The sequence below is a fragment of the Corticium candelabrum genome, chromosome 9 (genome assembly GCF_963422355.1).
Source record: "Corticium candelabrum chromosome 9, ooCorCand1.1, whole genome shotgun sequence".
Taxonomy (NCBI): Eukaryota; Metazoa; Porifera; class Homoscleromorpha; order Homosclerophorida; family Plakinidae; genus Corticium; species Corticium candelabrum.
Genome location: NC_085093.1, coordinates 8,001,111 through 8,023,751, shown reverse-complemented (window position 1 = coordinate 8,023,751; position 22,641 = coordinate 8,001,111). Strand labels below are relative to the sequence as shown.

Below are 22,641 nucleotides of genomic sequence, written 5' to 3'. Positions count from 1 at the left end.
AGAGCTCAGGCGAGGTTGGGAAGAGACACTGTTCCATTGCGAGTTCCAGAAGCGAGGCAGTCGGTTGCAATAGACAGGGAGCGTTTGATGCAATTGCAAAGGGTGATGACACGATCAAGAGGTACAGGCAATTTACAGAGCCCAAGACCAAGGGACAACAAGTTGTGACGTATGATGTGAAGAATGACATCCTCTACCGATCATACGCTCATCCTAGAGTCAATGGTAGAGTGCCAGTGAAGCAAGTGGTCGTTCCTAGACCGCTCCGTTGCAAAGTTATGGAATTGGCTCGTGATTCTATCTTGAGTGGCCATTTGGGATCAAAGAAAACTGCTGACAAAGTCTTCAGCAACTTCTATTGGCCTGGAGTGAGAAAAGACGTGTCACAATTTTGCAAGTCATGCAAAGTATGTCATCGCATGGACAAGAAGGGAGATTGTGGTAGAGTACCGTTGCAGAGTACTCCTTTGATAAATGTTCCTTTCAAGAGAGTGGCAGTGGACTTAGTAGGACTGATCTTCCCTCCTAGTAATGCTGGACACCGGTACATCTTGACGTTCATTGACTATGCTACCAGATACCCAGAAGCCATCCCACTTAAGACTATTAGTACCAAGTCGGTGGCTGAGGCTCTTGTTGGCATCTATAGCCGAGTGGGAGTGCCAGAGGAAGTGCTAAGTGATCTAGGCACCCAATTTATTTCTGATTGCATGAAAGAAGTCTCTCGATTGTTGAGTATACGCCAACTCACCACCACACCATACCACCCAATGTGCAATGGTCTGGTGGAGAAGTTTAATGGCACACTGAAGACAATGTTAAGACGCTTGTGTACGGAGAAGCCTAGGCAGTGGAACCGGTACATAGACGCACTCTTATTTGCGTATCGAGAAGCACCTCACGAGTCTACAGGGTTTTCGCTCTTTGAACTGATTTATGGACGGACAGTGCGGGGTCCTATGCTTATTCTTCGCCACCTATGGACACAAGAAGGAGATGATGTGGACATGTGGACGAGCTACCAATACGTTACCGAGCTAAGAGAAAGACTCGAGGACACGTTATGGATAGCTTGCGAGGAGCTACAGAAGGCCCAGCGACACCAGAAAAGGTATTACGATCTGAAAGCTAGACATCGCGAACTGTCGGTGGGTGACAAAGCCCTTGTTCTTCTACATACGGACACGAACAAACTATTAATGAAATGGAAGGGGCCTTTGTAGTGAAGGAGAGAGTCGGATTGAATGACAATAGAATTGACGTCGGGGGCAAAACCAAGGTGTATCACATCAATCTTCTTAAGAGATTCCACGAACGGGAGTAGGAAGCATTTTGTTCCATGGAAGAACACAAGGGAGGGCCGGTGTTAAACACCGTTTGTTCCGCCGTCATTGAAGCAACGGAAAGGGCGACGGAGAAGCAGTGATCAACGATGAGTTGCTTGACTTGTTCACTTGCTTGGCTACTGAGACCTTTGAGGACGTAAAATATGGGAGCGAGCTAAGTTTCGATCAGGTGTGGGAAGCAGCGGGACTGGTAAAGGAATTTGACTGCGTGTTTACAGATCTTCTGGGAACATCGAATTTGACGGAACATCCCATACGGTTGACGGCTGATATACCAGTGTGCTGTAAACCATACGTCGTCCTGTATAGTGTACGCAAGTCTTTGCAAGAGGATATCCAAAGGATGATAGACATGAACGTCATATGCCCGTCGGCGTTGCGGTACTCATCGCCTGTCGTCGTGGTTTGCAAACGTGATGGAACCAACCGCATATGCATTGACTACCGCCGGCTCAACCGCATTACATTACCTGATTCCGAACCAATGACATCTATGCCCGCACTAACACAAAAGTTTGGGAAGAATAAATATTTCTCTAAACTCGACCTGAGGAAGGGGTATTGGCAAATTCCAGTAGCCAAAGAAGACGTCTATAAAACGGCTTTCGTTACTCCAGACGGATGTTATGAGTGTTTGAGAATGCCATTTGGAATGATGAATTCTGGTGCTACTCTGGTGCGAGCCATGAGGAAGCTTTTCCAGGGGCTGGCCGCAGTTGACTCATACGTGGACGATACAATCGTTCATGCGCCTACGTGGCAGGAACATATGGTCGCTCTTCGAGAAACATTGGACCGGATTGCGAAGGCAGGGTTGACAATTCGATCATCAAAGTGTCTAATTGAGGCCGAGTCTCTGGATTTTATCGGTCATGACATTGGCAAGGGGATCATCGAACCCGATGAAGAAAACATACGCAAGGTACGTGATGCATCACGACCGACGACGAAGAAAGAGCTCCGATCCTTCATAGGATTGGCAGGCTTCTATTGCGACTTCGTTCCTAATTTTAGTGCTATAGCCGTGCCTTTGACAGACCTTACAAAAAAGTGTCAGCCAAACCAAATTGAGTGGAAAGAGGCACAAGAGGCAGCGTACAGAACATTGAAAAACGCAGTCACCAGCAAGCCAGTGCTACATCTACCAGACCATGATAAATCCTATACGCTACGAGTTGATGCGTCCAGAGTTGGTATTGGGGCTGTTCTGCTCCAAGAGCACGATAACAGCTTGTTCTCGGTTGGATATCGGAGTAAAAAGCTGACGTCCGCTGAAAGAAGGTACTCCACAATTGAAAGGGAATGCCTCGCCGTGATATGGGCGATCAGGAAGTTTTACCCTTACTTGTACGGACGTGAGTTTTGGATTCAAATGGATCACTAACCACTCCAATACCTAAACAGGGCAAAGTACATAAACAACCGTATCATGCGCTGGGCCCTGTATTTGCAAGGATTCAACATGAAGATCGAAACTATTAAGGGACGAGAAAACAATGCAGCTGACTTTTTGAGCCGTTCGATTGACAACGTTGATAATGAAGATGGAGCAGAAACTTGTGAAGTTTTGACTCGAGAGGGTGTGGTGTAACACGTGTCTAACGAGAAGCCACAGTCTGACTTTTGGGTTACCAAATAAGGGAATTTTGGGTGGGGTTAACTAATGACTGGGGTAGGATTGCTATATATATATGCCGGTTGTGTAGAGTGAATTAGTGTGTGATTTGGAAGTTGTGGTGACTAAGCACGTAAGGTGTGTGCGTATCATCGACCCAGATCGTCTTCAAACGTCGTAGTGTGGCACGCATTCACATATCCTTGAGAAGACCGTTACAGCCATTAATGGAGTTCTAAACCTTTTCCCTACAATCTTTAGAATGACATTAGTCTAGTCACGATTAGGAATGACGAGAACGGCCAAATTTAGTTACTCAGTGAAGTAATCAATATTAGGCCCATTGTGAACAAGCCCATAGATTGTTGACCGTGGAATAAAAATGAATGGGATGAATAATTTTATTATTCTATACAAAAAGATTTACGGTAGAACTTCGATTATCTGAACGTCAATCAACCAAAACGTCAATTACCTGGCCTGTGGCAGTTCTCCTGCCAAGCATGTGCTGCCCTAATAAATAAGCAAAAGCAAATACAGTACACCAGTTCAATCAGGATGGCTACATGGAAACTTTAATCTACAGTTAGATATTATTTCATTTTCCCTTCATAAGTATGTGTATACTGTGTGAAAATTGTTTTATTTGGGTTAAACATACATTTTGAATTTATGGACATGCACATAAATCTACAATTAGTTTTTATAATCAAGGTTGTGTAGTTATTTACAGTGTTTCTTTGTCTTTTTTTGTTGTCTGTGTGTTGTCTTTAGTACTTTACACGCGCTTCTAGAGTGCACTACAGGATAGTGATTAAATATGTTATTTGTTTATTTATTTATTTATTGTGTCGTTATGCCCTTCTATGATGGGCAAGTAAGGTCTTTACCCCCATCTGGGCGCTCACCGACTCGGCAGGTGAGCCTAGCAGGGTACATGTTTGTGTGTAGTCCACACGGCGATCAATGGGTAGCCAATTCAATATAGATTGCAGGCAGTATGGTGACCACGAACTCGATACAGTATGCCTATTGGATATCAATGACCACCAGGAAAGCACTGAACGTCATCGTCAACAGACCGTTCGCCAGACCACAGAAACTTCCCAACGACTGAATGAGTCATAGTCTCATGGCAAAGCTAGAGAAACATGAGAAAGAAAGACACAATTTTCATAATTTTGCTGGGGTTTGAACCCCCAAACCATGGAGTGGTAGCCATTTATTTTTATTTATTCATTTATGTATTTAATTTTATGTATTGTTTATTTATGTATTTTTTTTATTTATTATTATTTAATGCTTCAATAGGGCATTGTCAGTCCATATATTACTACTCTACACTCTGTAGAAGGCTTTCAGATGTGCATTGCCTTTTCCTCTGTAGAGTGAACAAACACAAAAGTTTACATCATGTTGATGCTATTGCTCTCTTTGCTTTATGGGAGGTATGCTGACTTACACAGTTGCATGCTGGTACTTTCTAGATCTCACACTCGGGGCAGTGTTAGTAGTTGATCAAGTGATCAATTATTTATTGATTTTAGATTGTGGATGTTGCTATTTAAACAGTACTAATACTGTAATATCTACATCCCTACATTCATATAGATGTTTATGATTGATTTTAATAAGGCATTGTCAACAGCTCTCTAGACTTGTATGGTATTGTTATCTCCTTAAGCTGAAAACTGCTATCATCAAACTTCTTGCAGTTGTAGATTAAGAGCTATGATGTGATAAGCAAGTAGATAACGAGATTGCGTATGTTGATAAAGTTGTCTTGAAAGCTTGTTCGTTTCATTGCAGGGTATCAACACATTCGAATGTATGATGTCAATTCTAGCAATCCAAATCCAGTACGTTTCATCCATCTGAATGTAATATGACCTTATGTCCAGATTTGTAATCACTTTAGGTTATTAACTATGATGGACTAAGCAAAAACGTAACATGTATTGGATTTGAGAAGACCGCTAAATGGATGTTTACAGGTGGGGAGGACAAAACAGCAAAGATCTGGGATCTCAGGTGACATGATTATTGCAAATGAAGTTCAGTTTAGTGATGTGGCATTGTAGAGTTAGAAACATTCAGTGTCAGCGAATTTTCCAGATGAATGACCCTTGCACATGTATATGTCTTCACCCAAATCAGGTTGAGTACTGTTATGTAGCTGCATGTGTTGTCAACTAGGTTAATTTCAGTTCTTACTTTATTAGGTTGAGATGATGGTTGGAGATCAGAGTGGTGCTATTCACTTGTGGGATCTTCGAACTGATTACAATGAGCAAGTGGTATTGTTTCTATCTGAGTACTATAATGTATTTGCTTGCTTTTCGTATTAAAGTTTGATTCTGCAGGTTGCTGAGCTTGATATTCCAATACGAACAGTTAGCATTGATGCAGATGCCAGCTACATGGCAGCATGTAGCAATACTGTGAGTAATTTTCTTGTCAGCAGAAGGGTTCAATCATGAAACGTTTACGTAGGGTAACTGTTTTGTGTGGTCATTGCTTGGTGGTCGAGGAAATGACCGCATACGTCTCAAACCCAAAACAAAAGTCACAGCACACCCAAGATATGCACTCAAGTGCCAGTTCAGTCCAGATTCTTGGTGTGTTTGTTTCATTTAAATAAAGAAATTTGAGTGATTTATTCTCTTTAGTTTTCTGGCCACAGCAAGTGCTGACAAGTCAGTGAAGATCTGGAACACAGCTGACTTTTCTCTTCGTAGAACACTGTCTGTAAACAGTCAGGAATGGGTGTGGGATTGTGCATTCAGTGCTGACTCCCAGTATCTTGTCACAGGTTAATGCAAGTCTATGTGTAACTGCATGCACAGAGTGTGCCTTTACAGTAGTTGTGTCTGCTTTTCAGCATCATCTGATGGAACAGCTAGACTGTGGAACATTGACCATGGTGATGTCAAACGAGAGTATGTAGGTCATCAGAAGGCAATTGTGTCATTGGCCTTTTATGATGGCTCTGCACTTGAGTAAGCAGAACAGCAACAGAAAGCAAGCACGTTGTGGTGATGTTGGTGGATGGATACAATTTCCAAGTACAATTACTATAACCATAGTGCATGAAATAACAAATACGTTTTTACTGTGCCTATATACAAATGCAATCTGAAACTGTATGTAGGATATGAGTAGAGGAAGTAAGAATTACATACAGATATTGTGGGTTTGCCAGTACTGTACATATCTTTTACAGATCAGTGTCTATCTACATAACCTATTGATTCCTATTAGTCAAACTTACTTGAAAAGGAACATTTGCATAATCATTAATGGTAATTGATGCATAGTTTATTGGGCAAGACATGACCACTATAGTTCTTGCTTTGTAATACTGCACACTGACTATTACATTCCTGTAGTAACAGATGTTATCTAATGATAGGTAGGTCTCTTATCATGTGCACTGCCAACATAGCCAGTCTCATTCCAACAACAATTCTGAAACGCAAACTCCAGAATCGAAGCATACTGCTCCTGCATGCTGCAGGGCTACTACAATGCTAAGTACTTGTTAGGTCACGAGAGCTCTTGAAGATTGATCGTTTCTTTCCTAGTGAAATTAGAAATGCTGGAAACATGTGCTGTAGAGTCTGTGTTGATCATTGAATTGTAAGAAGGTGGTTCTACTCTGTTTGATAAACAAAGTGCAGCTTGTTTCGTCATCTTCTGCTATACCATAATTTATGTCACGTATCTTACCTGTGTCTACTTGGAGACATATTTGTTTAAGCTAAATTTGACGAAAGACGACTACCATTTCGATAGGATCTATAAATTAGTTTAGGTCAGTTTTCTATCTCATATATTAACAACACACATACATGTACACGAACCTGTCATAAGATTTTCTCCACAAATCTGTTCGTCGTAGACAAACAAAAAGAGGAATACAGATAATACCAAGTGAGAAACAACTACATGCCATTGTAAATAGGCTGAGGCTAAACATAAACGAAACTACACAGCTGATATGAACACAGTAAATGTCTTACATTCCCTTCCCACAAGCTTTGTCCCTCGCAACTGTGTACCAGCTACGCATGATTACACAAATGATCTATCAGGGTATAACCAGAGTACTTTCTTGGGTAAATTATTACAAACCTCATGAATATGAGAACATCTTGTTCTTTCTTCCAGTGCCATTACTGATGAATTGAAAGACAACACACCATCAATTGCTCTTACAACAAGTCTCTAGAATACAACATCTAATGTAAGTGCTCTTCCCTAATGCACAAACTGTGATGATACACAATAGACTTACTTGTGAGCCTAAAATTAATTCCAATTCATCGTAGAGTCTCACAAGACTGTTGTTCAGGTCATGAAGTTCATTGTTAATAGCTGCTAAGTGCTACATTTCACCCACATAGATTACTTATTGCAAAACACCATAGTAAACTCATATAGTCAGCTCAATTAACAATTCCTTACGTTCATGAAGATATCTGAGCAATTGTTTGAACAGTACACAAAATGTGCCAGTGCCAAGTCTAAACAACAAGATATACATCTTCAGAACATGCCGACACAAACACAGGTATGCTAAACGTAAGTACTACAATGTAGACTTACACAGTATTACACAGTAATGCACACATGCATTCGGACAAATGCAGTGCTTTCGAAATGGGTACTAAAATTAATTCCACTGTCCCATACACAACAGCCTGTACACATATCTTAGCCATTATCATTCTAGTCTATACAGCATGATTAGACTCGACCCACTCTGCCCTCGTCATTCTCCGGATTGTCAATATCTAGACTCATGATCAGTTTGATTCTTGCTCCATCTTGCCCTCTTGGATACAATTAGAATAATCAAGTTCATGACATTCTTTACAAATTTTATGAACACAAAGCAGTGGCATAACTAGGCATGAGGAACTGAGGCAGTTAGTGTAACAGTTGCAAAATTGGATGGCAAAAGAAAGGCTGTGTGTTCTAGCTTTTTTGCATGTTCATATGAACCTTGATATAAACAAAATGAACATTCTTAGGCAATTTGATAGTACAGGTAATCATAGACTTGTGCCGCAGAAAAATTTATGCGACTTTGTGTGATCACAGCTCATGACACAATTAATTTTAAATTAATGGAGTTGGATTTCCTCCACAAATTAGTTAGGTCCGACTTGTTAGCGCACAAATTAATTCTGCACTAATAATGATGTTCCCTGAAATCACCCTACTTTATAATAAATATATTCCTGTACGATTTTCTTCTTTCAGGATATAAGAACACTTCAGTAGTAGTCTTTTTGAAGGATGAGCATAGAAATGTCATGCCACTTTTCAACCTCTGTGGCAAAAGATCGTGAGCAGTCAATCACCTATGATTCTTGGGATGGTGTTGATCAATTTGGTGCTAGCGATGTTATATATAATAATAAATAATAAGAATCAAAGCTTTTCCAGCAGTAAATGCAGCAGTTGCCAGTTTGAGAGGAACTTGTTTGTCTGAAATGACATGGCCGGACCATATGCACCACCCTGGACACTCACTTGGTTCCTGATCTACTCATGGGAAGTTATTTGTATATAAAGACAGTACCCGGGTTGAAGTCTGTGACCAAGGACTTGGCCTAGGCAAGTCGACCTGCCCAACATCTGGACAAGAATTTCCAAGACTTGATAATTTCATACAGATACCAACCAACAACTTGATATCAGTATGAAATTATCAAGTCCTTGGTTGATATCAGTATGAAATTATCAAGTCTTTGAAATTCTTATCTAGATTATTATACAAACTGTTGTTGTGTTCAACCAGATCAGTCTGGTTCGTAAGGTCTCTCGTAAGCACTAGAAGCAAACCCTGCCTCAAAGGTGCTTAGACCATCATGGCTGTCTAGACAGAAGATACGACTTTACGCAGGAACCGACTGGATCCAAGAAGCACTGTTTTCTGTAAGTGCTGCAGGTTGATGACCTCGAATAATGTCCAGCCACCGTGCAATGCCTACGTGCACTGTGCCTAATGCTCCCAACACCACTGGAACAACCAGTGTCCAAAACAGCCACATGTGGCCTACCTACCTCAGCCCGCAAGTCGCTGTACTTTGTCGACTTCTCAGCCTGGTTCCTGGCGATGTTGCCATCAGCATGACAGCAGATATCAATAAGAAGACAAGTGTTTGTCTTCTATTTCTGAAGACGTCAGGATGATTGGCACCAATCTTCCTATAGCGGTAGGATGGCTGTATCCCACATCATAGTGATGTTGTATGTCTCCGCAAGCCTATCAGGATGATGCCGGTACCATCTGCTCTCCACTGGAACCCCAAAGTGACAACAAATGTCTCAGTGGATAATGGACGCCACCTGATTGTGTCGATCAGTGTAGTCCATTGGTGCCAAGGCACTAGAGCCTGCCGCAATGTGCTCAACTGTCTCCACGCCTACACTGCCCAAGTGGCAAGTGGGACTGACATCTCGATCCAGAATGTTGCGCTAATAATACTGAGTCCGAAGAGCTTGGCCTTGAGCAGAAACGAGTCCCTTGATTGCAGCAGGAAGATTCGATAACTTCAGCCATCCGTAGGTCTCGTTCGTGTCCACACGGGTTTCTCAGTGAGACGGCAATACTGATCATGCATAGGTTTTATGCCCCAGGACTGTACACGAAGAGAACTGCTGCACATGCAGAAATGTTTCGCATCCATCTGAGGTGCTCGCTTGAAGACGCCATCACACAGGATGGTCCCACTTCCATGCAGGCTCTGCGACTTGTTGTCCCTAGCCAGACTCCCCTGCAACTGTGCAGTAAACTGACGGCCATGCGTCGGATCAAATGAGAGGACCTCCTAGCATCACACTCCTGTACCATTTGCATGAAGGGATCAGAGCTGCTATGAAGGCAACAGTCCAGCGGCTCAATCTGTTGTAACCCTCCACCGCCGTTGGTGCACGGAGTGTACAGCCGGTCAACGTCTGCCGCACGATGGTAGACACTGTGCATAGAGAAGTTTCCTGGTCCACCGATCAAGCTGTTGCAGGTCCACGGTCCTCCAATGAATGACACCAAAACCATAAGTGAGAACTGTCAGTGCAAACCCGTTGATGGTCAGAATCTTGTTACAACTGTACACTCAACCTATTAGTGATCTGAAGCTGTACGGCAGAAATCATGATCAGCTGAAAGGGTTGTTGTACACGGTTCGTACCTTCTCTGATGACATCCAGATGAAGTTTGGTCTGGGCAAGTGTGCTGTTAATTATTGTTGTCATCACCCTCCAGGTAGGGTAAGTGGGGTCTTTAGCCTAAACGAAGCACCCACCAACCCGGCAGGTAAGTCCCAGAGAGTACATGTGTTTCCGTGTAATCCATATGGCACTAGTAACTAGCTTATCAATATTGATTGTGTGCGCTACGAGAATTTCACCACCTCTAACAGCACGCCCAGTACATATCAATGACTACCAGGAAAGCACCGATCCTTGCTGCCAACGGTCCCCATGCCACATCACAGAAACTCCCTTTCGACGGAAACAAGTCTACTCTCACAGACATAGACAGTGAGAAAGAACCAACAAACTCGTTTCATTATATTGCTGTCACCACCTGGGATTGAACCCAGGTCATCATGGTCGGAAAGAAAGAACTCTAACCACTAGGCTATAGTGTATTATTATGTGTCGTTATGCCTCTCCATAATGGGCAAGTGGGATCTTTACCCCCATCTGGATGCCCACCAACCCGCAAGTGAGCCCAGCAGGGTACATGTTTCTGTGTAGTCCACACGGTGATCAATGACTAGACAATTCGATATAAATTGCAGGCATTACGGTAACCGCAAACTCGATACAGCACACCTATTGGATATCAATGACCACCAGGAAAGCACAGAACGTCATCGTCAACAGACCGTTTGCCAGACTACAGAAACTCCCCAACGACTGAAATGAGTCATTATGTGTGTCGTGCTCAACCAGATCAGTCTGGTTTGTAAAGTCTATTACAAGTACCGGAAGCAAACCCTGCTTCAGAAGTACATAGACAGTCACAGCTGTCTAGAAAGAAGACATGACTTTACGAAGAATCTGAGTAGATCCCAGAAGCACTGTTTTCTGTAAGTGCTGCAGGTTGTGATGACCTGGAATGATGTCCAGCTACCGTGCAATACCTGCGTGCACTGTGCCCAAAGCTCCCAAGACCACCGGAACCACCAGTGTTCGACAATGCCACATGCGGCTTATCTCCACTCACAAGTCGCTGTACTTCGTCAACTTCTCAGCATGTTTCTTGCCAATGTTGCCATCAGCAGGACAGCTGACATCAATAAGAAGACAAATGATTGTCTTCCTATTTCTGAGACAGATGTCTGGATGATTGGCTTTGATCTTCCTGGCAGTGGGGATGGTGGTATCCCACATCATAGTAATGTCATCCGTCTCCACAAGCCTATCAGGATGATGCCAGTACCATCTGCTCTCCACTGGAACCCCAAAATGGCAACAAACATCCCAGTGAATGAAGGAGGCCACCTGATTGTGTCGATCAGTGTAGTCCGTCGGTGCCAAAGCACTACAGCCTGCCACAATGTGGTCGACTGTTTCCAGGCCTACACTGCACATGCGGCAAGTAGAACTGACATCACGATGTAGAGTCTTGCGCTCATAGTACCGAGTCCAAAGAGCTTGGTCTTGAGCAGCAACAACCAGTCCCTCAGTTGCAGCAGGAAGATTCGCTGTCTTTAGCCATCTGTAGGTCTCTTTGACGTCCACAGGCAGTTGCTCAGTGAGACGGCGATACTGCTCGTGCATAGGCTTCCCGCTCCAGGACCGCACACGAAGAGAACTGCAACACAGGCACGGTAATGTCTCGCACCTGTTTCAGGCGCTTGCTTGAAGCCACCTTCAACCGAGATGGATGCATTCCTGTGTAAGTTCTGCAACTTGTCGTCCAAAGCAAGACTCCTCCGCAGCTGTGCAGTAAACCGACAAGCCATGCGCTTGATTGAGTGTCAAGATTTTCCAGAGTCACACTCCCGTATCATTTGCATGAAAGGATCAGAACTGTCAGCAAGGTAACAGTTCAGCCTCACAATACAAGATTGATATGTCGACTCAATCTGTTGTAACCCCCTACCCCCATCACTGCAACAAGCGTACAGTCGGTCAACGTCTGCAGCAGGATGGTGGACACCGTGCATAGAGAGAAGCTTTCTGGTCCGTTGATCGAGCTGCTGCAGGTCCGTGCACCCCCCCCCCCCAATGAATGACGCCAAAACCGTAAGTGAGAACCGGTAGTGCAAACCCATTGATGGCTAGAATCTTGTTCCGACCATACAACTCAGTCCGGAGAACCACCTTCACTCTGCGGAAGTTCTCACGATGGAGTCTCTCTCGCATCATGCTGTGCTGAATACCGTTACTCTCATCTACACCCAAGTACTTGTAGTCTTGACCCGGTTCCAGACAGTTGATGGTGTCCGTTTTTCCTACCGTCACTCCAGAGTTGTGTCCAGATAGCCTGCCGTTGACAAATTGTTCAACAGCACATTTGTCCAGACCAAACTTCATCTGGATGTCATCAGAGAAGGTACGAACCATGTGCAACAAACCATCCAACTGATCAGAGTTTCTGCCATACAGCTTCAGATCATCCACGTAAAGTAGATGACTGATGAGCTGATGTTTGGCAGTCCCACCATCCCCAGTGGTCATCCGGTAGCCGTAACCGGTTCTGTTCAGCTCCTTGCTCAGAGGATTGAGAGCCATACAGAAGAGAAGTGGAGAAAGTGAGTTACCTTGGAAAATACCCCTCCTGATCTGTATTAGCCTTGTCTTGATCGTACCATTCCCGCAAGAAAACACCATTGATGTCCTCCAACTCTTCATCACACGTGACAGGAACCTGCACAAGACTGGACTGATCTTATGCAGCTGAAAGCATTGGAGCAACCAACTGTGTGGCACGCTGTCATAGGCTTTCTGGTAGTCCACCCAAGCCATGCTCAAGCTCTTGTGCCTGGTCTTACAGTCTTCGGTAAGCAGCTTGTTGATCAACAGCTGATCCTTCGCACCAAAAGATCCCTGTCGACAACCCTTCTGCTCCGGAGCCATGAGGTTTCTCTGATCCAAATGCCCTGCAATCCTCTGCCTGATGACTGAGGTGAGGGTCTTATAGAAGACAGACAGACACGTGATAGGCCGTTAATTTTTGGCCTGGTCAGTCTTGTCATTCTTAGGAATTAGAGTGGTTATTCCTTGAGACAACCAGTCGGGTACAGAGTCTGGATTCTGAACCAGCAGGTTGTAGTTACGAGTCAGATCAGTGTGAAGACACGTGATACGCTTGACCCAGAAACCATAAACCTTGTCTGGACCAGGAGACTTCCAGTTCCCCATCCTTTTGAGACACGATGTGACCTCATTGTCTGAGATAGGTAACCACTGCTTCTCATCTCTCCGGTGCGTCTCGCCATCGGTTTGACGTCTCAGCCAGAAGGCAGACTCATTGTGATGTACCTCAGTTTCTAGGATACCACCCCAATACTGCTCAATCTCAGACTCGGATGGCGGGGAAGTGACCTGGATAGTCTGATTACCCAACTCTCTGTAAAACCGTCCAGCATCTCGTTGAAACAAACCATTCTGGCAAAGTCTCTTACGATTCTTCTCCAGCCTCCTGGTCCGCTCAACCTTGGACTTAAGTTCCATTTTCAACCGATTGATGGTGACCTCACAACTCTCCGAACACGAAATGCCCAACCAATGCCGGAGAAGTCAGAGTTCATGTAACATACCAATGCCCGATGAACCCTTTCTAACCTCCAGCAACAGTGAGATTGCACGTTGAAGTGTGAGAATCTCCATATCCAGCCTTCGTCTCCATGTCGGTGTTTGAGAATTGGTTGACTTCGTCGTCTTTATTCCCCCCTTTTTGGACACTAGTGCAGCAGCAGAGTATACCAGATAACTGATTTCACTCATATCTGGTTTATCCTTCAACAAACTGATGATCATGTTAAGATCACCAATAAGTTTCGGGTTCCACTGTTCACAAGGATCCTTGGAAGGCATTGTCTCTCACAGATAGGAATTTGCCTGACTTTCTGCAACTCCTCAAGAAACTCTTGACGAAGTACAGGGTCCACAGCAACATCACTATCAAGCAAAAGACCATTCTCCGTTTGGCAGCAATCTGGACTGAGTTGAGATGTAGGAGTTTCCATCTTTTCTAGCTGAGAAGCTATACTAGGATGTGTAGTCATCAGATCAGAGCTCACAGAGTCACAAGGGGATGGTGATTCCCTGATACCACTGCACTGAACTGAATCCAACGTGTCATCTACGGATAGGATATCACCACTATCTCTTGCAAATGAGCAGTCCTTAGAGAGAACAGTGACTGACTGAACAAGGGAGCCTATCATTATGTGTCACTATGCCCCTCCATAATGGGCAAGTGGGGTCTTTACCCCCATCTGGGCGCCCGCCACTCGGCAGGTGAGCCCAGCAGGGTACATGTTTCTGTGTAGTCCACACGGCGATCAATGACTAGCCAATTTGATATAGATTGCAGGCATTACGGTGACCACGAACATCGGGACAGCACGCCTAGTGGATATCAACGACCACCAGGAAAGCACTGAACGTCATTATTAATTAATGAAACCATGGTATATTTGAATCATAATCATCTGTCGTACAACTCATTATTACTATTATTATTACAAGCAAAGAATATGAGAATCAGTACAATAGAAAGCCTCGATTCACATCAAGTCAATTTTGCTTTCAATAAATTACAAAGCAAGCCAGACATAGAACTAACCCAATGATCCACATTTATCATGTACTTTAAATTGTGTGCAGCAACAAGTTATTAACTAAAATTCTCTATGATTATCATTCCAAAAGTGGCAGTCACTTGTACATGTAAGTTATGCTACCAATAACAGCAAAACAAAGGCAATTTCCTAAATGCTTTACTAGTAAGTGCAATAACTGATAATAAGACAATACATACCATATAAATTCAATCTATGTATATTTACCTAAAGTGACCGGTGGTAGAGAAGTTGTTAAAGAATAGCTTGTTGCAGTTGTCAAAATTAGTGGTTTGTGTGTTGGTATGAGTTTGTACTGGAGAAGTCGGAGTAGACATGAAAGCTCCACAGTAAAGTACACGGCTCTTGTATAATAATGTAGACTTATAGAGATCCACTGAGTTGCTTGCAGAACCATTCCTACTCGCCAAGACTTGTGAGTCATTTTGGTGCAACTTTACCACACTAGCTATATTCGAAAGTGTAGAGATAGCAGGTAATAGAGTACTATTTTTTTATTCAAGTCTGTAGAAGTGCTTATCCTCAAGCTCACTTGACTCTCCCATAATCTCATTACTTCATTGGAGAGCACAATTGATGATAAATACATAGTTGTACAGCTAAATCCATCAACTCCACTAAAAACAGAGCTCATTACGACTGCAGTTGACATTGCATTAAAACTATCAAAAGGCAATGCTTGTACAACTGAAGGTAATGGCATCAGCAGTTGATCTGGAGCAACTGATGAAAGTGCTGGCAATGTAGATATCATAGACAATGAAACTGATGGTAATAAAGATGTCACAGATAATGAGAGAACTGGCAATAGAGATGTTGTTGAAGGTGAATGCACTTGTAAGTGTGTAATAGTAGATGAAAGAGCATTTTGTTGACGTACAGTCAAAGATGAAAAACGGGCAATAAAGATGTCATCAAAATAGAGTTTTGCAGAAAAGAGGCATTGTATACAAAACGATGAACCCTTTCCGTAACAGCAGCTGCATACAATGTAAACATCAGCAATATCATAATGTATACAACAAATTGCTCATACACCGGCTTACAGCACACAACATTACCTTCACTAGACATGGACAAGTAAGCAATTATATTTTCATCAGCATTAACACAAAAGTCACTAGTGATCTATAACAATGCAACCAACATTGACATATTATATATATATATATATATATATATATATATATATATATATATATATATATATATATATATATATAATTGCAAGTTTCATATCTGCAAGTAAACGTACAAGTGACAGTGCAAAAGAAAGACCTCCTGTAACAAAAGCTACTAGTATGGTGATGCTAGTAAACACCAGTGCCCTAAAAGCAAGAAAATTAAGACACCACACACACACACACACACACACACACACACACACACACACACACACACACACACACACACACACACACACATGCACACACGTGCACGTACACATACACAACGCATGCACACACACACACACACACATGCACACGTACACACACACACACACACACACACACACACACACACACACACACACACACACACACATGCACACGTACACACACATGCACACGTACACACACACACACACACACACACACACACACACACACACACACACACACACACACACACACACACGTATTACATAGCCTTGGCCTCCCAGACCCAGACGATTTTGTATCGGGACTACACGAATCTGGGAGGCCAAGGCTACGTATTACAGGCAAAAGCAACAACTAAACTTTCATTATGCACATACATTTTCACTAAACAAATGGGTAAGCAAAACAAGCTCAAACAAACAAGAGTAACAAGTCTTACTGCACACCATAGAACAGCACCTATTGAAAAGTGCAACCTATACACAGGCACCTTAATAGTACATTAACTTCACCATTCCATACATGCATCGACCTCATGCATACCATATATCCTCCAGTAAGTTTGCTGCATCTGTTGCAGATGAAATCCTTATAAGACCTACAATTCTTCCAAGATCTTCAAATTCAGCTTCAATTTTGTTCACAATTTCCACTGTGTTGCTCACATTTCTTTGTTGACTACCATTACCTGTTTGCTTTTGAAGCTCAACTTTAGACCTTAAAATCCAAATACAAACAGTTCATCACAACACCAGTTTCATAAATCTTTTTTAATAATCAATCATGCAATGATATATGTAGCCTTTGTATTCCAGACTGCCTTCTGCATGTGATGGGTGGAAAGGTTAGGAAGAGAGAAGAAAGCAGTTTGGTATATACCAAGGTTACAATATATATATATATATATATATATATATATATATATATAGTCTTGTAGAAGAGAACAGAACTGTTCTGCTAATAATCAATCTCACCCTGGTGACATTTATCATCCAGACTTCCTTAATTAATGGGAAGCCAGCTTTTCTTGACATCACAGTCCACAATTCATTGCAACCACGTTGTGTCTGCGATGCTGCTCTTGAAGACGGTGCAGCGGAAAATGCTGGAGGAATGGAAAAAGACGAGAGACATGAATTTAATGTGACTCAATGAGAAGCAGATTGCTTTCCCATCTCTATAGAAAGTTTGCGATATTGGACTCTGGCCAGTCTTAAGACTCTGAAACCTATTGCCTTGAAATCAATGATATTCACTTTGACTACTTTGAATCAAGCTCTCCAAAATCTTTCTGAACAGTTATTGGTTAAACTTTGGGAGTACAAGGCAAAGTTACTTTTAAGGAAAATTGCATTAGAGCATGATCTTGCATTTCGTGATGTTTTTCTTCTCTAGATGACACTATGATGTATTACTAAGTTTTATGTCGGGGAGGGGACGGCTAGATGTGGGTGTTAAAGATAATACACACACACACACACACACACACACACACACACACACACACACACACACACACACACACACACACACACACACACACACACACACACACACACACACACACACACACACACACACACATTGTCAAGCCATAGTGTGTGTGTGTGTGTGTGTGTGTGTGTGTGTGTGTGTGTGTGTGTGTGTGTGTGTGTGTGTGTGTGTGTGTGTGTGTGTGTGTGTGTGTGTGTGGTGCTATAGCTTAGTTAGTCAGAGAGTCATCTTATGAAGTGATTACATCTGGGACCTTGCAAAGTTTCAGGTTCAAGTCACAGTGATGGCGAGCTATGGCATAATTTCCTTGAGCAAGAAACTCACACATAATTTCTTCTCTCGATTCAGAAGTATAAATGAGTACCTGGTCATTGACAAAGACCCCCGACTGTGACAAAGTCCATTAGCCACTAGGGTCCCGGTGGGACCTCGGGTGCCCACACCACAGTTGGCGTCGCAGTCAGTGCTCCTGCGAGCACCTGGCCAGGCTACAGGAGATTGCTTAGCATGGCCCATAGCTCCTGTGTAGTGCACAGAAAAGCCATCTGGCTGGGAGCATAACCATAACGAACAGCAGCTCCTTGTCTATTTGCCACATTTTGCTGTGTGTGTGTGTGTGTGTGTGTGTGTGTGTGTGTGTGTGTGTGTGTGTGTGTGTGTGTGTGTGTGTGTGCGTGCATGCGTGCTTGTGTGTGTGTGTGTGTGTGTGTGTGTGTGTGTGTGCATGTGTGTGTGTGTGTGTGCACGTGTGTTCAGAGTAAACTCTCAAATGGTGCGGCGGAAAGAGGCAATCAAACTGTCGTTCATCTGCTCTTCTACCCTGGCTCAGTCTGGGTCCATTCATGGATCATGGGTCCCCTCTCGGGAAACCCCGCAACAACGTGACAGCGTGCAACTTCAAATTTTGACACATATGATCCCATGTAAATGCCACGAGAGATGGCCAATTTTCCGCCAATTGAAACTACCCCGTTTCATACCTGGGTTTCACTCTAACGGCAAATCGAATAGATCGATTCTCTACCAGCGGACGAAAGTGAGTCATGAATGAGACATTATGACAGTGGCAATCAAAACCATCTGGCTGTCTTCTTACCACAATCAATTATCTACCAACAAGGCACTGGTGTCCACAGGGCGTACACGTACTTGTGAAATGGAAAACTGCTAGGCTCTCCTACAGAATGATTTTGCTGTGTAGTACTGTACAGTGTGTAGTAGTACAAGATGTGTGGGCGTTCCTTGCTTCATTCAACTAACCTGTATGTCATTATACCCCTATAGTAATGCCTGCATTTGCCAATTTGTTACTTCCACACTTCCATCTTCATGATCAACTATTCTGTATCTCCACAAGCTATACAGAGCTGTGGTGTGTGTGTGTGTATGCGCGCGCGCGCGCGTGTGTGTGTGTGTATGCGCGCGCGTGTGTGTGTGTGTGTCTGTGTGTGTGTGTGTGTGTGTGTGTGTGTGTGTGTGTGTGTGTGTGTGTGTGTGTGTGTCTGTAATTCTTACAAATTCCAATTAAACAATTCAGTTATTGGGCAAAGAAAACACCAGAGATACACACAGAGAGAAACCTGTATTAATTTTCCCATGAGAAGAAAGGTCTAATTAGTTAGTATATATAGGTGAAAAGTTGTGTTTTGTTTGGCAGCCAAAGTTTGTTCAAAGATCCTGCCTACACTATAATCACTAATTAGCTGTTGCTGCTAGGTCAAGAGATTTACACCCCTAAAAACACCTTGTAGTGGCTCCTTCCCCTCCTGGTGGCTTTAATTAAGAAAGCATACCCTCTGGGCATAGTCCAATGTGAGAATGTACGGATCGTGCCATTTGTGTAACTGTTCAAGTCACTCACTACCTCATGGCCAGACACGGACTTGTTTGACTGGACAATGTCCAGTGGCCGAGCGTCATAAGACATTCTGCCATGCAATGGTATATAGACTAAACAGAGAAGTTTCTATAACCACAGATTGCAGCAATTCTTCAACAGAACCCTTACAATAGCAGACAAACAACTGAGCAGCTTATTTACTAGCTGACAAAGTAAAACATCATTCAAACCCTAAGGGTATAGGTTTGCGGATGCATGTACACAAAGACTAAATAATTATAGGCAAACTGAGCTCTGTGCTTCTGTTTTGATATACCTGATATTTCAGAAGAGTTGATCGATTCAACATCAATTTGCAGATATCCAATAATTATTAATTAATTAACCCTAGGTGTATCGAGGTTATAGTAGTCGTCTTACCGGAAGTGGCACATGACCGACTCGACGGAAATATCGACTTGACGGACACGACCAGGTAAACAACTTTGGAATGTATAGCGTGCGTTCACTGGTACAGTCTACCGCTCGAGTAATCTCGACATATGGTTGTTGCAACTTGTCCGCTAGTCTATGCGGAGTCACGAAAGACGTTTCAATTTTGATTACTGATCATAACTTTCGAGTGTACCTTCAGAGAGTAAGTTAGCCTACGACAATGCACCTCGCCGAAGTGATTTACCATTTGATGATAAGACTGCCTGTCCTTTCTCGGCCACTTGTATAAACAAGTGTTGAGTCTTAGTGTGACTCTGCATCTGTATAAACAAGTGTTGGAATGCTTGTGTCTAGTGACGTGCACGTGGTGTTAATTAATTTGTGCATGCTTGCAAGTAGGTGCTTGCCAGTACATGTGCAGCAACTGTTTGCTGTTGTTAACCCTAGGTGTTGTTGCAATTGGAGTGCGTACACTGTACACTTTGTACCTGTGCCTTGTTGTTGAGGCTAAAACCAATCGTTGGGTGTTCTAGAAACACACACATAAGTTTCCTGCTTTGCAATGCGTTTGGAAGCACATTGCTAATTCTACTGTACAACCAATTTACTCAAAACTGGAAAGGGATCACTTTCTCGTCGCCTAGGGTTCAGCACTGTTCAGTGCTCCCTTTAATTATTAAAGGTGGTACTGCTTCATATATTGCATAGGGGTAAAGCAACTCCATTAATTGGGTTAGTCACTCCACCTTTAATAGAAACATTCAATTGCTACAGTAGTACAGTAAAATTTGTCTGAAGGAGAGGTTTTCCCTCGAACCTATGACTAAACCCATCCTTGGCATATGTGAGAATTAACCCAACCTTTGCATGAGAAAACATTTTAATGTTCAATCAGCTTGCAATCACTATACACGTGTGTAAACAATATGTGCTTATGCTGTGAATACCTTGTGCATGGATACGAGACTATGGTATATATATATATACACACATATATATATATATATATATATATATATATATATATATATATATATATATATATATATATATATATATATATATATATATATATATATATATATATTACTACAGTCTTAAGTTCTCTAGATACCACGTATTTAGATATTGCACTGAATTCCTATAGCCACATCACATTCAATTTCCTTAATTAATTAAGAATCCTAGATACTAAGCATACAGAGTAAACACATATGCATATTTCCATGTACGAAAACTTACATGTGTACAGCTACCACAAATAATATGCCTGAACAGTTATATAACAACACATGCAGTACCTATGCCACAATATACCTGTTGCTGTATCGATAAACTAGCTTCCTCTAAGTTGTCTCTCGTCACTTTGAAAAATAAACTAGACTCTACACAACCGTAGACCAATGCAAGGCCACAAAAGCTAGTGAAATACGGCATGTTCAATCTCTAGATCATATATCCAATCAATTTATTATGTCTCACAATGCAAGTGCCAAAACCAGCACAATGGCAACTTTTGACCTCTTAACATCCGCTTTTTCAACTCTGTCACGTCTTACAGAATGGAGTCGACAAAACCTCAATTTGCAAATCACGCAGATGAGCAGAAACAGAAAGAGAACCAATCCAATGACAGCAAAGAGAACAGCCCAGAAGCCTATTCCCTAGTCACCATCAGTATGTACATTGCGATCCACTCTATCTCAATACTGTGAGTCCTACACCTCTAGGTACTCACTACTATTTGGCGCAAACGTGTTATGGACATCTTCAAAATGAGTGTTACGACGGGGTACTCTGTGAAGCTGTTTTGCTAAGGTTAGGACAGCGTACGGATGAGACAGCAAACACAAAGCCATACAGACACTGCAATTCTCACGTTGACTGTGGAATCAACTGTGTTGCCCCTCGGATCGTGTTTACTAAAGAGGTGCTCAAGTCGACAATGACGCGTATTATGATAAAGTCATTAGTACATTTCACAAGGAATTGCATACTTTGCACATTACGATCAGGTGAAGCTGCAACAACTCCACTGATCTCATGTGACTCTACACGATTTAGGGTACAGATAGACTTCTGGTCTAGAGGTATAGACCGGTCTCTAGCTATTCCATCTAGCTAGTACATCCCATCTCTCCAGAGAAAGAAAATGCCCATATAGTCTACACTGGAATGAACTGTCGATTTCGACAGATCTCAATTGTCTCAGGGGTGGCCAAGTTCAGACAAAGGTGGTGCCTTGGTGTGGCACCAAAAAGCATCATGGTGCCTAGTCTCACCCTTTTTCGACTCCCGTTGGAAGGGGAGGAGTTGGCTGCGCGAAACCGTTGAACTGAAATGACACGCCCACGTGGACACACCTGCGCGAGACTGGTTTGAGGCTACCCACCCACCTACAGACATACACACGTACGTACATACATACATTATACATGTGCATAAATACATACATCACAATACATACATACTCATCATGTCACAGTCATAACGTCACCATCTGCTTGAGTGTAGCGTAGTGTCGAGCCTGGCCTTTGTGCCAAATCTTTGCTTGGTTGTTGCCCAAGACCAGCCTCTGGTGCCACATGTGGCGCCATAGCGCCAATTGACTACCCATGTCTGCGTCAATGTCTTTGCACGATTGAATGGTGCTCTGCACATACATGTACTTACAAACCTTGTACGCATGCGCTAA

At 42.8% G+C, this 22,641-nt stretch overlaps 2 protein-coding genes across 13 annotated transcripts; one reads left to right on the top strand and one right to left on the bottom strand.

Annotated features, from left to right (window-relative positions):
- Positions 1-4,346: 4,346 nt before the first annotated feature.
- Positions 4,347-6,146, top strand: LOC134184279 (target of rapamycin complex subunit lst8-like). The gene is made up of 9 exons (XM_062651925.1): positions 4,347-4,409; positions 4,771-4,820; positions 4,880-4,992; positions 5,043-5,118; positions 5,184-5,258; positions 5,325-5,402; positions 5,455-5,579; positions 5,631-5,773; positions 5,843-6,146. The coding sequence occupies exons 1-9, from the start codon at positions 4,403-4,405 to the stop codon at positions 5,962-5,964; spliced, it is 789 nt and encodes a 262-aa protein (XP_062507909.1). The 5' UTR covers positions 4,347-4,402; the 3' UTR covers positions 5,965-6,146.
- A 131-nt stretch (positions 6,147-6,277) lies between these two features.
- LOC134183890 (uncharacterized) lies at positions 6,278-22,641 on the bottom strand. 12 transcript variants are annotated; one of them, XM_062651459.1, is made up of 13 exons: positions 22,400-22,630; positions 22,229-22,342; positions 16,721-16,894; positions 16,051-16,653; positions 15,857-15,923; positions 15,003-15,775; positions 7,429-7,487; positions 7,259-7,348; positions 7,096-7,188; positions 6,984-7,025; positions 6,825-6,948; positions 6,691-6,759; positions 6,278-6,619 (listed from the first exon to the last, which is right to left on the bottom strand). In XM_062651459.1, the coding sequence occupies exons 6-12, from the start codon at positions 15,217-15,219 to the stop codon at positions 6,722-6,724; spliced, it is 663 nt and encodes a 220-aa protein (XP_062507443.1). In that variant the 5' UTR covers positions 15,220-15,775; positions 15,857-15,923; positions 16,051-16,653; positions 16,721-16,894; positions 22,229-22,342; positions 22,400-22,630; the 3' UTR covers positions 6,278-6,619; positions 6,691-6,721. The 12 variants fall into 12 exon arrangements, 11 of the variants coding, with proteins under 11 accessions (XP_062507443.1, XP_062507447.1, XP_062507449.1 ...); XM_062651463.1 differs by having other exon boundaries at positions 15,003-15,923; positions 16,051-16,123; positions 16,617-16,653; XM_062651465.1 differs by having other exon boundaries at positions 16,617-16,653.

Bases quoted from the DNA above. Each gene is read 5' to 3' on its own strand.
- LOC134184279 (XM_062651925.1), top strand. The intron at 5,119-5,183 runs GTTGAGTACTGT...TTACTTTATTAG, and splicing joins TATGTCTTCACCCAAATCAG to GTTGAGATGATGGTTGGAGA. The intron at 5,403-5,454 runs GTGAGTAATTTT...ACGTTTACGTAG, and splicing joins TGGCAGCATGTAGCAATACT to GGTAACTGTTTTGTGTGGTC.
- LOC134183890 (XM_062651459.1), bottom strand. From the start codon at position 15,219: ATGACTCACAAGTCTTGGCGAGTAGGAATGGTTCTGCAAGCAACTCAG. The intron at 7,488-15,002 runs GTAAATATACAT...CTTGTTGTTTAG, and splicing joins TCTACCACCGGTCACTTTAG to ACTTGGCACTGGCACATTTT. The intron at 7,189-7,258 runs GTAAGTCTATTG...GTTGTATTCTAG, and splicing joins AATTAATTTTAGGCTCACAA to AGACTTGTTGTAAGAGCAAT.